Raw genomic sequence first — 14773 nt, 5'->3', positions numbered from 1 at the left:
AACAATATAACACTGCCTGGTAATTAGGTTACTTTTGATGATGTAATTGCGATTTATTGTACTCGCATGAAACGCTGACGGCAGAATTTGTATTGTCATGTTTTTGTTGTAAGATTGTAAGTGTTTTCAAAAAATATCCAAGTCTTCCAAAACACGCCACAACATGTAAAACCACATTTACAACAGTGTATTGTGCTCCAATGTGCTTTTATTTTGAAGGGACCCAGTTGCCAAGACTTCACTGCTTTTAGAAAAGTACACAGAGAAGAGATTCAACAATCACACTGTTTTAAATGTTGTCAGTGTCCCCTGTTAATAAAACCATCATGCAAATCACATTTCAATGACACATTTATTCAAATCTTATCGTCCAACATGTATTCAAGCAGACGTCTTTGTTTTTATATTACGGCTGCTTAACTTACCTGCAGCTCTACTGTGAGTGCATGCATGTCTCAGCCTGCACATGCATGCGGCTTTCTGTCTATACGACGTTACCATTTCTTCACTATGTGCATGGGAAAGTCTATATTTTTTTTTACATTTTTGTGTTTCTCTGCCAGGTCTGGACGCCCCCCTGCATCAATACCAGGTGTCTGAGTGGCGTTTGTCAGGTATGGATCTGCTCCAACTGACCTCCAAGGACCTGGAGAAGTTGGGAGTGTTCAAGATCGGACACCAGGAGCTGATCCTGGAGGCTGTGGAGAAACTGTGCTCTCTGGTGAGGCAGGAAGCGGATGCACGTGTGTTTGTGTGTACAGTGTGTATCCACGGCAGCGCTTTGTGTATCCAAGGCTGCGCGTGTGTATGTTGTGGCTGAGAGATGTACTCTTGGTTATTTACCGATCAGTCAGCTTCTTGTCTGGCTCTGGTGTCATGTGTGTGTTTTGATATTTTGTAGCACATGCTGTTTTAAGACCCTGCTCCTTTTTGCACAGGGGAACCAGCACTTCTTTTTCTTCTTCTTCTTCTGTTTTTTTTTTTTATGTGTGCAAAACCTCACAAGTCCTGATATTCTGAGCCGTTTTTCAACATGCAAGTTTGACTTCATTGCTCCACTTTGCACTTTAGTGTTTAAATATGAAAAACCCCCACATTCCTGCATATCATAGTCAAATAGTTCCATTTTTTGTTGTTGCTAAATCAGAGGACGCTTCACGCTCCAGCTACGACCAAATCAGATTTAGAACAAACACGCTTTTGCCTAATCCTCTACATGCAAATATCTGTGAAAATTTGTACACTTCTGCCACTTCTTTGTTTCTTGAGCTTTTTTTTTCTGTCCCTCCGCTGCCTAATTAAATTTCCGCCCTGTCCAAAATTTTTAAGAGGGAGTTTCAGGACACTTAAATAGTCGCGTTGGTGTGTGTGTGTGTGTGTGTGGGGGGGGGTGTTTTTTGTGTCTCCAGAATGCCTTTTGTTTCATTGGAAGAACTAATTGAGCCAGGCAAAGCTCCAGCTCTGGTGGTGTAACAGTCTTTGAACGCCGAGGAAAAAGCTCGAGCAGCTTAAACGGGCACGTTGTGGAATAGTTGTAATACGGTTTTAAAAAGTAATTAACAGTTCAAATCAAAGTCTCTGTGAATGAGTGCGAATCAGACTCCTCCTGTTTAAACTTAAGTTGGGGCGCACTTGGCTGAAATCACAAAATTGGAGGAGTTTAGATCCATTTCAAGGATTTGCAGATTCAATTTTCAGCTTGTGTGCATGCGTGTGTGTTTGTGTGTTTGTGTTTTTGTGTGCGTGTGTGTGCATGCAAATCTTGTCTTAATGCTGTGTGAAGTGCTAACACAGGGCTCATTCATAAAAAAAAACAAACCATCAGACGCTCACATGGAGCAGACCAAACACTCGGTCAAGTGCTCTGTTACATAATTCAACAGGTACAAAGTGGACAAGGTCATGAAAAATGCATGTCCACTTGTTGACACAGGATTGTTCCGGGCTGGTTTATGATAAACAACAAAGCCTCTCAGGCCACTGAGGAGTGGGTTTGACAATAAGTGACGGCTTCTATTGTCACTGCGGATGAGGGAGAAGACGCTCCGTCTAATCACAGGAGGAGCGTTTTATTTTAAGCAAAATTTTGATGTGGCATCTCTGGCTGAATTGTGTTCAAGTGACTGAGAGGTGTTTCTGATGTAAGGCTTACGTAAATATTACAAAATCAAACAAAACTTCTAATCGTATGAAGAAACAACAGCCTTCAAAATAAGTTAAATTAACAACTCAATAACACAGTTATGACTAAATCTGATTAATTTAACCTCTAACTGTTTCTGGATATTAAACTTAAAAAATCAACATTGTGTTGTAACATGATGGGGGATATGTTCTGTTTAAATTGTGGCATATGTCTTGGAGGGGCTATTATGAGCAGTGTGACACATCAGCTGATTTGTCGCAATGATTTTTACAACCTTATTTACAAAACGAGATTAACTTTAATGCCCCAGTGGGAAATTTTTGCTTGGACTTCATGGTGCTCTGATGGCACGAACAAAATCTCAAAATTCATTCATTCATCAGTAAAACGTGTGAGTTAAATAATCATTCATTACATACAGTATAATGACTAAATCCATGAACACCTGCAGGTATAGCTACACGATTACACACACAGCTTACAGTTTAGGTGGTGTTGATGACTTTGATGGACAGATATTTGCTGGATTTTCCATTTTTTTATGGTGTATTTTTTTTTTTTTTTAAGCCTTTATTTAGAGACAGGACAGAGGAAAGTGTCAGAAATGGGGGAGATAGAGAGAGAGGGGAATGACATGCAGGACTGGAACCCCGGCCTCCGTACATGGGGATCATGCACTAACCACTAGGCTAACTGTGCCCCCTGGATTTAAAAAAAAAAATGAATCCAAAGATGTAACAGATGTGTGTCTAAATTTCAATATTTTTTATAAGGCTGGACAATTAATGAAGTTGTAATTACTATCATGATAGAAGACGGCATCGTGCATAACAGCATTAGAATATCTCATCAGATATCTCAGCAGGAGCCTTAACGAGTCACTTGTGTGCTTCTAGACGTACGGCATGGGAGGGGAGAACCTGCGCAGCCTCACCGAGAAGCTGCGCGCCGTGGCCCACACCCTCCAAATGGGCATCCAGAGCAGCTGGCGCCGCAACAGCTACGACGGAGGCAGCACGGTGAGGCTGCCCGCGGGCGTCCTGCAGGTCGTGGTGGAGCTCATCACCTCTGCCAAAGGACTCTTCTCTCTGCTCAACAGGTCCGTAAAGAGGAGAGTTATCTAACCGTTATATATACACACAGTACTTCAAATTCTATTTTGTCCCTGCAGTTATTTTCAACTCTGAAAATGCTCTCTGGTGTCTCTCACAAAAATAGTGCTGGCTGTAGTTCCTGTTGCTGCAGGTTTTATGTAAAAAAAGGATTACTGTAGGTGAAAGTCGTGCATTCTTTTACAGGGGAATGTTCATCAAATTGATTTACATTGCACATTTAAAACAACCGCTGAGCAAAGTGCTGCACGAGGCACTAATGAAACAATACATAAAAACCAGAACAATGAAAAGGACCAATCAAAGCACAGAGAGAGAAACAAACAAAACTAAAAGCAGGAAATACAGTTTACAAGCTGCCTTTAGATGCAGATAAAATCAAGGAGGGGGAGCTGTTCCTCAGTCTTTGGGCCTCCACTGCAGACATGTGGTCACCACCTAATTTTCAGATTTGAGCCAAGGACTGTGAGGGTGCCCCTGTCAGGAGATTTGAGGGACCTGGAGGTGGTGAAAGAGCTCAAGAGGCTATTCTATGGGCTTCAAAAACAAACCTTAACATCTATATTAAAGGCCAGTGAAGAGAGGCTTAAACAGGGCTGATATTATCCCTCTTCCTCAAACCTGTCAGAAGTCTGGCTGCAGCGTTATGAACCAGTTTCAGGCAGATCAGCGACAACTGGCTGATTCCACCAAATGCGATAATGTATGAACCAGATTTTCAAAGTCTTTGAACAAGAGGATTGGTTATAATTTTGGAAATGGTTCAAAGCTTTCACTTGGTGTTTCTATCTTTAAACAAGCAATGTGAATGTAGCTCGTTTCGTGTCACCATTCCAAGTTTAATTTCATTTTCTATTCCCTCGTCTTTCCAGGTATCAGTTTTCCCAGCTCAGTGGATACACCTCCAGTAAGAGCATCCTCAACTACTGCAGAGAACTGGGAGAAATCGTCCACAAGGTTGGTCCATTAAAGCTTTAATTAAAGAGGACATGTTATACCTTCTTTTCCACCTTTTCAAACAGTCCCCCTGTGGTCTAAATGAAACATCTGTGCTGTGCTTTGGTCAGAATATAACATGAATCAAGCACCAGAGGAGGTTTGTGACCCTGTATAAACCAGCTCTCTCAGAACGCTCCGTTTTGGTGTGTGTATCTCTTTAAATACAGTGAGCCCCCCCCTGAGTGTTCCCGTTAGACACTCCTCTGTGGTGAGAATAAAAATGGTGGACCTGCGCAAACGTTTTGCACTAGGCTGGGGGTGGAGTCCATGGGTGGAGATACCAGGGGAGGGGAGTTTTTTAATTTTTAATTTTTTACCAGAATCCCACTGTGATGTCACAAGGAGAGAAAATTTGAAACGGAGCATTTTTCTCTGTGTTGTAAGACTTATGCAGACCACAAACAAAGGACTGGATGGGTTTGTTTCACATTTTAGACACTCAGGTTACCCAAATATATGTTCATGATACGCTTTAAGGTTTTTCTTTCACATACAATTTGAATGTACATACAACTCCCAGGACAGTGACTGTCCATTCGGTCTTGTATGTGTTTTGTAGTTTTACTGCGCATATGTTCATGAAAGCATGAAAGCATGTTTGATCTTAACAGGAACTAGAAACAAGTGGACACATGTTTCTTGCACACAAAAACCCCATAGAGGAACAACAACTTGTTTTGTGGTTGGCTGTTGCTTTCCCCTCAAAGTGCAGCTAGTAAGAAGAAACAAAACTGAAGCACAACTCCCTTTTCCTCAGCTTAACTTGAGTAATGCATTCTTTATCTTTACATTCTTGGAATATTTGAAAGCGGCTGTACCTTGAAGAAGCGGGAGGTTGAAAGGATTGGCGTAAGAGGAGGGGCCTGCATTTTGTTTGTGTTTTGCTTCTTCGTTGTGGTAGGAAAAGGTTGAAATAAATAAGGGGGAAGGAAGGGATATTCAAATCTGGGTGACTGTATCAGAAGTGCTCACAGGTAGCCGAGAGAGACAGGCCTGGATATGTCAGTTCCCCGGGGGAGGGAGGGAGGGAGGGAGTCAAAAGGGGGAAGGCAGAAAAAGAAGGAGGAGACTGAGGGGAGGGATTGCACTCGACTGTTAAATGACTTTTAGCTCCTGAGGCCGCACATGTCGCTGACTGAACAGCAGGGAGCAACAGGCAGAGAGAGAGACACTTGGCTTAGAGAGGACGCCGTATAGTGTCATGAGAGATAAAATGTTGTGACAGAAGTGTAGAGAAAAGAAGATAGAGCAGCAGAATGAGAGATAATTAGAGAGAGGTAAGGAAGCAGAGGAGCCGTGGGTATAAGAGGAGGCTCAGTTTATATATATAGATCCACTATAGCCGGCTCTGGACTCCTGCCAGGCACGACAGGTACAGCTTTAACCTCTCTGATTGGATCATTCTTCCACAAGGTGATGTAATGCCTTTGCTGCTTTCTTGGCCCTTCACATCATTTTGTGACATTTTTAACTTTTAGTCATTGAAATGAAGTCTTCTTGTAATGCTCTGTTTTCTTTAAGTTGAGGATTTTAACTTAAACGTAATATGATTCTGAACCATGTAGTATAGCAGTGTTTCCTGGTTAGAAATTAAAAAAGTGGAACCGTAACAAGCCCACAGGACTTTTGCATATCAAATAAGAGTTGCGGTTTTTTGTGTTGGTGTATGGTAACAGTGGCATTAGTCGTATTGGGGATCGTATTGTACTATCGTATCGTAGTGAGGAAGGAAGTATGGATTTCAGAGTCTCATTGAACATGTTGCGTCGATAGGATGTTTTTGCTCCTGTGAAGTGAATCACATTTGGCTGTTGTTTTCATTCATGGTCGGCTCTATATTGATGTAAAGTGTGGCAGTGAGTTAGTCATTATAAGTGAAAGCTTTCTCTGCTTCTGTCGGTTGGTCATCGCTTGGTAACGTCTGGCTATTGTTTAGTCAATTCCTGTTTTTGTGTATTCACGTGTGTTCGCACATGCAGGTGTTTTACAGACAGTAAGTCCATGAAGAAGTAGTTAGTGGTGTGAACATTTTGTTTGGAGAGTTCAGGAGTGATGTGCACATTAACGTTTGTCTTATTGGCTTGTGAATGAAGAAGTACCCCTCCAATTAAAGTGTGATAAAAAAAAAAAAGCTATGAACTACTTATCCTGTCTGGATGAAATGTTATTATTGTTGTTTGGCCTGAATCAGTTTATGGAAGCAGTGGTTCTCAACTGGTGGGTTGGGACACCAAAGTGGGTCACTGAGTCGTTTTCAGTGGGTCGCCAATGTGTGTCAAAAAGTCTTCGAAGCGCTTACATACTGGAAATTTGGGTCCTATTTTTCAGAGTTGATGGTTTGTCGCGTCCTGAGGCTTGTCCAGTTGATTATCACTGTACTAAAGCAGGGGTTCCCAAAGTGGGGGTTAATGTTGAACTGCTTTACACCAACAAAACTTAGCCTTAACATATACGTGTGCGAATTAAACATTGTCAGCTAGCTCTGTGTAACATACACTTTTAACTAGCACTGAACTGTTGTTGGCTTTTGTTTTGACACATGATACATTTACCTGTTATAAGTTATTCTTTGTCTCTCTGGAAAACTATAATTATAAGTGGCAGTCACAAACAATATATTTGCCTTGTTATCTACTGTTTTAGAGGAAAAGGAACAAGCTAATTTTGTGGGGCTAATAAGGACGAACAAGTATTGGATCAGCCCAATGGCAGGCTAATACCTGATACTGCATTTTAGGCTGTATTGACATTGGCATTGGAGAAACATGACTATTTGAAACAGTTGGACTTTCACTTACTTTACTCAAAAAAAACGTTTGTAATGAAGTGATTCCTTTTACATAATAGTATGGTGTAGATAATCCCTGCATTCAGTGTAGGCAGGTGTTATTAAACACACTTTGCAGGTGAGCTAAAGGTCATCGTTGGACATCTGAGAAGCACCTGTTTAACAGACAAGAGAAAACATGAAATCTCACATGTGTCAGGACTCATCTGTCAGTTCAAGTGTCATCATAGCATTATTAACCTGCAGGCAGAGGCGTGAGGAGAATGCAAAGAAGAATGTTTTTTTTTCTATACCTTCGCAACGTAGCATTAATGATTGCCCTCTAGAAGACTGTGTCGTAGCTTATTAACGTTAGCTCCCTGCAAGCTGATCCCAGTGCAATGACATGCTGTCAGGAGGCTTCATCATGACATCTGTTTCTGGAAAACTGCCTGCAACAGAAGCTACAAAACATCCTTCACATGAAAAAAGAAAAAGAAAAAAAGCACTTTTTATTTCCTGGTAATCTGTGTGCTTGAGCGCTTTTGTGTGTCTTCGAGCCCCCTTAAGGGCCCTCAAGGTCAGCAGTCAGCTGGTGTTGTTGGGATACACTGCACTGAGATACACTGGAGTTGCCAAGTCTCAGTTTCTCTCTCCAGAGCGGGGGGAGAGAGACAGAAAGAGGGCCTTGTTAACTGTGAAATAAGATTTTTGAGGGCCGAAATTAATTTGCAAGGGGCTTTGGTAGCGTGGTTAGTGCGCCATGTACAGAGGCTTTAATCCTCCAAGCGGGCGGCTCGGATTCAAATCCAACCTGTGGCTCCTTTCTTGCATGTCACTTCCCCACTCTCTCTCTCCCCCCAATTACCGACTCTATCCACTGTCCTATCAATTAAGGCATAAAAAAGCTTAAAATAAACCTTAAAAAAAGAAATAATGTGGCAGCATTACATCGAGGTATTTGAGTTAAATAATGATTTTTTTATCCACTTTTAAAAAATGGTTTGAATGTTTAAGGATTGACGAATACGGAGCCACTGAGACAATGTCATGACGGTTTTTCCAAAGCAGACATTTTTGTTATCCAATGAAATTCTATGACCAAAGACATTATCATGAAAAACAAGCTCCTTAAAACAGCTCTATTATTCCTCAAAAGCAATGACAAGCATCCCGTTGCTTTTAGAGGACTGATTAAAAAGCTCCGGATACCGAAACGGAGAAAAGACCTGAGTGTCATAACTTATTTTAATCATGGGGCCAAAAAAGACAGAATAAAGGAAATTCAGAGATCAGTGGAGCGGTCAGAAAAAGAACATAACAGGGGTAATAAGATGTAGATGGTCAAGGTTGGAAACAGGTGTAAAAAGAGATCTAACGTCAAGATGTCTCACAGTCTTTTTATAGCACGTCTCTGACCTGGTGATGGCAAATGGAAGATATCTGCTGGGGAAGTCCAAGTTTGTAAACAGAGACAGATGGAACATGTTTGGGCTTGACTCAACAAGGCTTTTATTTTGAAAGGCTTTAGTACTTTGTACTAGAAACTTAAGTAACAGAGGACAACTAAGAGGAAAGGAAATAGCCTCAATCTGTCCAATTGTATTTCTCTAACAGTCTGTGTTAGCTTATGCCGGTACATTTATGTATATCCACACCGATGCAGAGTTTTTGTGTATGTGTGTACATGCATGCGTGTGTCCTCTTGTTGTCCGCTTTTCTTTAGGAACGTTACTCCCACATAATAGCTTCTATTGTTTCCACGACAACAATAGAGAGAAAAGCTTTCAGGCACAGAGCACTGCTGTAAAGTTGGCTCACCACCTGATCAAGCCACACTCACACAAGACGCAGAACCAGCCTTCTTATCAAAACGAATAGATGCATGTTACTGTGAATTATACAGAGAGGCAATGCATGAATGCTTTTATTCGATTTTTTTTTTTTTTGACAATGCTGCAAATCAGTGTTGTCATTTAATATGAGGGGGAAAAGATTGTGCAGCTCATTCTGCATGGGATTGCCGACCATTTATTGATATTGGCTAATATTTAACTACAGTTGCTGTAGTAAGGTAGAGGAAAAGGTCGCTCTTGAATGTTTGTCTGTGGTTTGAACTTTAGTGCACAGTACTGCTCATATGGTCCATACAATGAAGGTCGGTAATGATAGTGGTGATATGTTGTTGCACCACAAGACTCTTGTTTGGCCAACTGAAAGGCCAGAGCTAAATTGGTTTGAATGTTATGTAAGTTTTTGTTTTTTTTAACCTCTTTTTTCTGCTTTAAGCGATGGAGAACTGGAAAGTGTTTCATCTCAGACTAACCCTATTTTTTGATATGACGGATAAGAACAAGTTTCAAAACCTGAAGAGTTTGTTAAAAGAATGAAAGCGCTTGTTTTGAAAGCGAAATGTTTTTGGTAAATGTCCTATTTTAGAGAGAAATCAATAGAAGGGCAAGGAAGTGGAGCGTGAACATGCTGGAGGCTGTTTGGGGACTGAACACGTCTGTCCTACTATTCCTCTCCTCTTCTCCTGTTGCCCCTTTGCTGCTCATGTGTCTTTGCCTCAGCAAGGAAACACTGCAACCTCTTGGAATAAGTATCACATGATGCGCTCGTATCTATGAATGTGTGCACTTTTTACTGAGACTTTAACAGTAATTTGGAATGTGGCAAGGTATTTTCTGAATAAGCAATTTTAGATTTTAGATTTTTAGCAGATTGACTTACAGTATGTCTGACAGTGATTATGTAGAACTGTTCGTCTGTGCCCTGCGGTGCTCTGTTTTCACCTCTACCCCCCCCCCCTCCCAGTTTCAGGGCAGAAGTGACCCTGTGTAGCCCACCGCACATTCATGTCTCGCTTCCTGTTCCAGTAGAGTCAAAAAGACAAGTAGGGCGACTGGTTTTGTCGTGGGAAAGTACCCAGAGATGTGGCTTAAAATGCAACAGAAAAAGCACAGCTGTGAATTTTGTTGTATTTCTACCGTATGTCTCGAAAGCTAACGGTGAGAAACTGGAAAGGAAAGGTGTTACCAATGAGGCAGAAGTGATGGTGTGTGGGAGGAAGTGGCAACAACACTTGTACCTCAGCTTACATTTAAACTTTCACTTGCAGAGCAGACTTTAAACATACATCTGGATCACTGGTCAACATTTTTAACACTTGCTTAACTAGCTTATCGTGCAGTTTACCTGGCAGTAAGCTAATTCATTTGTCAGGTTTTGCTTTCAGTCAAAACAAAGTCTGACCTCAACAACCATTTGAGCATTTAGCTTAATGCAGTGATACATTAAATGTGCAGTGTCCCTCAGGCTCTATTGTAAACCCCTTTGGTGTCATTTTCTACTTTTCACTTATGACTAAATGACTCAGCTAAAGCCTATTTTGTGTGCTAACTAGCAAATGGTAGCATACGTTTTCACTTAACCTAGTTAAGATGCTGTACAGTAATGTTAGCATTGACATAGGAGGGGCAGTCAGATAGCCTAGCGGTTCTTTTGTGCGCCTAGTCATTCTGAGGCTATAGTCCTCATCGCCACAGCCATGGGTTCATCCCCCACTCTCTACACGTTTCCTGTCTTTCGTCACCTGTCCTATCTATTAAAGGCAAACAATAAACAATTCTAGCATTGTCAAAGCAGGCCAGATATGCTAATGTTGGTATTTAGTTTATACAGTCAGTGTGACTCAGTTTCCTTTTGTATTATCATGAGACACAAACGTTTCTAAGCGGCTATAAAAAGCTTTTTATCTAGTTTGAGATAACCCAGGTATGTTTTTGGTGATGTTAGCAGATAGCTAAGGCAAGTCGCTTCTTCAGTGCATCTTTGTTTTTAAGAGAGAGTATTATTTTTTTTGGTTCATGCTATGACTGACGCCCTAACTAGCTCGCAAACCAACACATATCCTCAGTCATGCTAACATACAAGACTATCATGGACATGAGTACTTGGCTTACATAAGTAGGGATCAAGATAAAGATCTGAACATGTTTAGACTATTAACATGCAGTGTTGAGTGGTTTGTTGTGGTGCTCTCTCTCCAAGTATCCCCACTGAAAACACCTGAGGGGAATAGAAAGCAACACTCGCAACAAACACCGAGCTAGCAGACAAGCTGAACTGACCAGCAGTCATGACAGTAGGCCTAACCCTCTCCCGGTCACACCCCTCCCCGCGCAGCCGTGTATCACAGCCTTTAATTAGCACAGACGTCCACCGTGTTCTCTGTTTATCCATTGGCACATTTCACAGGGATTAGTGTCTTCTTACAGTCCATTATGTAAGGTGTCACATTAGCAGGTGATGCAAGTTAGCTTAATAGGCAGTAATGGTATCTGGCTTGCATCTATGTGATCACTAACCACCGTGTAAACAACTACCCTGTGCACTTTTTCCTCCTCTGTAGTCTGTATTAATAACCTCATAGCACAATTGTTATTTTAAATATTATTATAGTCTTTACAGGAGCGCTGATAGGGTTAAAAGCCATTAAAATATAAAGAGAAATAACGAGCCTAACAGGTCTGATAGGATTCCCTCTGACTCTGGATTTCTTTGGACTTTCACTTCCTGCCTCAAGCTGTGAAGAGGAACTAGGACATGAGTTTGGTGTCAGATTGTCCCATTTCCACAAATCCATATGTGCTCCACATAGTCTGCCGTGGTGTCATTTTCTGTTGTGTTGTGACTCATATGATGTTATTTCATCCAATCTGCAGGATAACTCCGTCTTTGATAAGGAAAAGGACATCATCTCTGTGGTAAGTGTGCCCATCACTCCTGTTTTAATGACCTCACACTGGCTGTCTATTGCTTTTGAAGATGGATTTGAAGGTTTTACTTCTTACTTTTAAAGCACTTCATTGTCCGGCCCTAGAATACATATCTGAACTATCCCCATTACCAGCTAGTATGCAGCCTGAGCTCCTCCTCACTTTTTCCACTAAAAACTTAAAAACCAGAGCTCGGGTTCCTTGGCTGTTGAAAGACCTGCCTGAGGATCTCAGACTAGATAGATCAGTATCTTCCTTTATGTAATGTTTACAGACTTGCTAAGGCCTTCTTGTAATCCTTGTTTTATCCTTGATGTTTAATTTATTTTACTGTCTCCTTTAGCCAATCATTTTATTAGTGTTTCCTATTTTATTCTCTATGTCTTCTTGTTTAATTGCTACATTGTTGTTTCTATTTTCTTGGTTTTATTGGGACTTTGTTTTGTATGTATTTTACTGTAGGGATTTATATGTTCTCTAAAGCAGTGTTCTCAACTCGTCTAGCCTCAGGACCCAAAACCAACTCCTCCGTTAGAAATTGGGACCCAAATGTCTGATATTTTTCAACCAATCAGATTTATTTAATTAAACATTTCTGCAGTAGGTAACGAAGGCAGGAAACTAAACAAAACAAACATGTTTAAAACGCACTTCACAAGCTTTTTCCCAGGAACAAATTCTCGACCCACTGAAAACGGCTCCACGACCCACTTTTGGGTCCAGACCCACCACTTGAGAAACACTGCTCTAAATCACTCTGTTACATTGATTTTGATAGGTGCTATTTACTTTATTATTATCTGTATATTCTGTCCATTTTACTATCTTTAAGTGTTTTCATTTTGTTCTGAAAACCTAATGAGATATTCTCAGGAGTAAACGTTGTTTTGTTTCATCCTGCAGTGCCGTCAGATGGTGGCAGTTTGTGATGAGATCCTGAACTCCAGCTCCAACTCCTTTCTTACCCACACTGCTCAGCTGGAGAGTGTCGACCTGGTGCCTGTGGCACCTGGAGATCAGCTGGTAAAGACTTCTTACTCTTCATCACTCTGACTTTTTGTATTGTTAAATGTAGAACAAAGAAAACACCCAATATTTAGTAAGTAAATAATAAGTACATTTTATTTGTAAAGCCATTTTCACAGACAAAGGTTTCAAAGTGCTTTACATCAACTAAATGCAATAATCTGAAATAAAACATAAACAACAACACGGGTTGCTCACTGAGCCCATTATAAAAAATTCTGGGCTTGACCAACTCCAAATTCTAAAACAGAATCCAGGTTGACTGGATGACTCTCTCATCCTTGTTAAACTGTTTTACACTCTTTTTCTAAACTCTTTCTGGTCCCCTCTTCAGTTTTCTATTTGAGATTCTGTTCATCTCATCTGTGCAGCATCTCATTACCACCATCATTTTTAATACCCCCTCCCTCTCCCTGCTGTTTAATTGCTTTACCAGATCCATAACAAAAATCTCTCAATTATGTCTATCTTATTATTTTCCCTCTCTGCCTTTTTCAGTTTTTCATTTCCTGCCGCCTTCATAGCCCGGAGTTTTCCATCCTTCTTTGTCTCCACTCGTCTCTTTCATCGAACGAAAGGTTCGCTCTTTATCACCTTTTTTAATAATTCCCTCTATCCCTCATTGTGAGTAATAAACTTCTGCTTTCCTGCCTCTTCTCGCCCTCTTAACGCCTCAGCCTTCAGCACAACTTGTACAACAATTATACCTCTCTTCTTTTTCTCTTATCTTCTCCATCTAGTGTCCTTTAGTTTGTTTTGTAACGAGCCCCAATACATGTGTCCTGTTTCCTTCCCTTGTGTGCTTACTCAATGAGGTAAAAATCTCTTATGTGAGGAGACAATGGTAATCCCATTTCTATCTTCTTGTTTTCGCTCCACTAAACCAACTCTGGTTCTGCAGACAAGCAATATACTCTGGTTGTTTTATGTGTCTCTGGGTGTCTGGGTGGATTTTAGCAAAGCTGGTAATCTTTCACCGTGTTTCTGCAGTCAAACAGGGTCATTTTACAAATGTGCTTAGCGACTAGCAACAAACCCTGATTATCCTCGTCTGACAGAGAGGAATTGATTGGTGCGCATCACAGATAACGAGGTCTGCCCCCTCTGAATGATTGAAAATAATGGGAGCCAAAGACAGAAAGGAAGCAAAGTGAAAGGCAGGAAGAGGTTTTTTTATTCTTCGTCACTGAATGCACTGAATGTACAAAGCCGTTCATTCATAAAGAAAATATGGATCTACAAGTAAAAGCTCGCCATTTCCTCTTTCCTTTCCCTCAAATGTAAATGTATTCTAGTCACAGAGGAGAAGCGGGAGGGAGGGAGTGGACGTCTATGATTCATTTAAAAAAGAAGTATATGCAGTGTTGGGAAATGACAAACAAATTGTGACTCAGCTGATTTTGTCATTCATCCCTGGTAGATGTCTTCGTCCTGTCACAGTAAATGACGGTGTGTGTGTGTGTGTGTGTGTGTGTATTTTAATGATCGCTGAAAAACCTTTTGTTTCGACGTTAGAGAAAATAACAGAGTACTTTACAGAGGTCAAGAGTAAATCTACTAAGTCGTTCTACAATTCCCTTATCAGATGGTTTTATCCAAAGCGACTAATCAGAGACTATGTACAACACAAGCGAGGATCTAGGGAGGAGGAAAGGACGTAAGTAAGAGCAAACGGTCAGGTTTAAGTCCGATCAGGTGCTGACGGGCAGCGCGCAACATCGACAAGTTAAGCATCACATTCTTGTTGGACATCCACCAAAAAATATTGAATTTATTTTTTTTAATAGGGACAATGCAATTTAACATAGTTTCAATACAAAGCATGAAACTGATGTGCTGCATAAAGAGTTTATAGCTATTGCTCATTTCCAACTCGTGTCCCCAGATGGGCCTTTGTGTAAACAAACAGATTAAGATGTAAAACATTTGGTTACATAAAACC

General features: G+C 40.9%; 1 protein-coding gene across 2 annotated transcripts in view; it reads left to right on the top strand.

Annotated features, from left to right (window-relative positions):
- cnksr1 (connector enhancer of kinase suppressor of Ras 1) overlaps window positions 1-14773 on the top strand; it is a 28731-nt gene that overhangs the window by 900 nt on the left and 13058 nt on the right. For both annotated transcript variants that reach the window (XM_065947714.1, XM_065947713.1), the window contains exons 2-6: window positions 564-721; window positions 3043-3245; window positions 4131-4215; window positions 11752-11793; window positions 12709-12828. In XM_065947714.1, the coding sequence (XP_065803786.1) occupies window positions 564-721; window positions 3043-3245; window positions 4131-4215; window positions 11752-11793; window positions 12709-12828 (608 nt within the window). The remainder of the gene's footprint in view (window positions 1-563; window positions 722-3042; window positions 3246-4130; window positions 4216-11751; window positions 11794-12708; window positions 12829-14773) is intronic.

Source organism: Labrus bergylta, chromosome 18 (assembly GCF_963930695.1).
Source record: "Labrus bergylta chromosome 18, fLabBer1.1, whole genome shotgun sequence".
Classification (NCBI taxonomy): Eukaryota; Metazoa; Chordata; class Actinopteri; order Labriformes; family Labridae; genus Labrus; species Labrus bergylta.
Note: the sequence above shows the minus strand (reverse complement) of the source record. Positions and strands in the feature narration are given on the sequence as shown.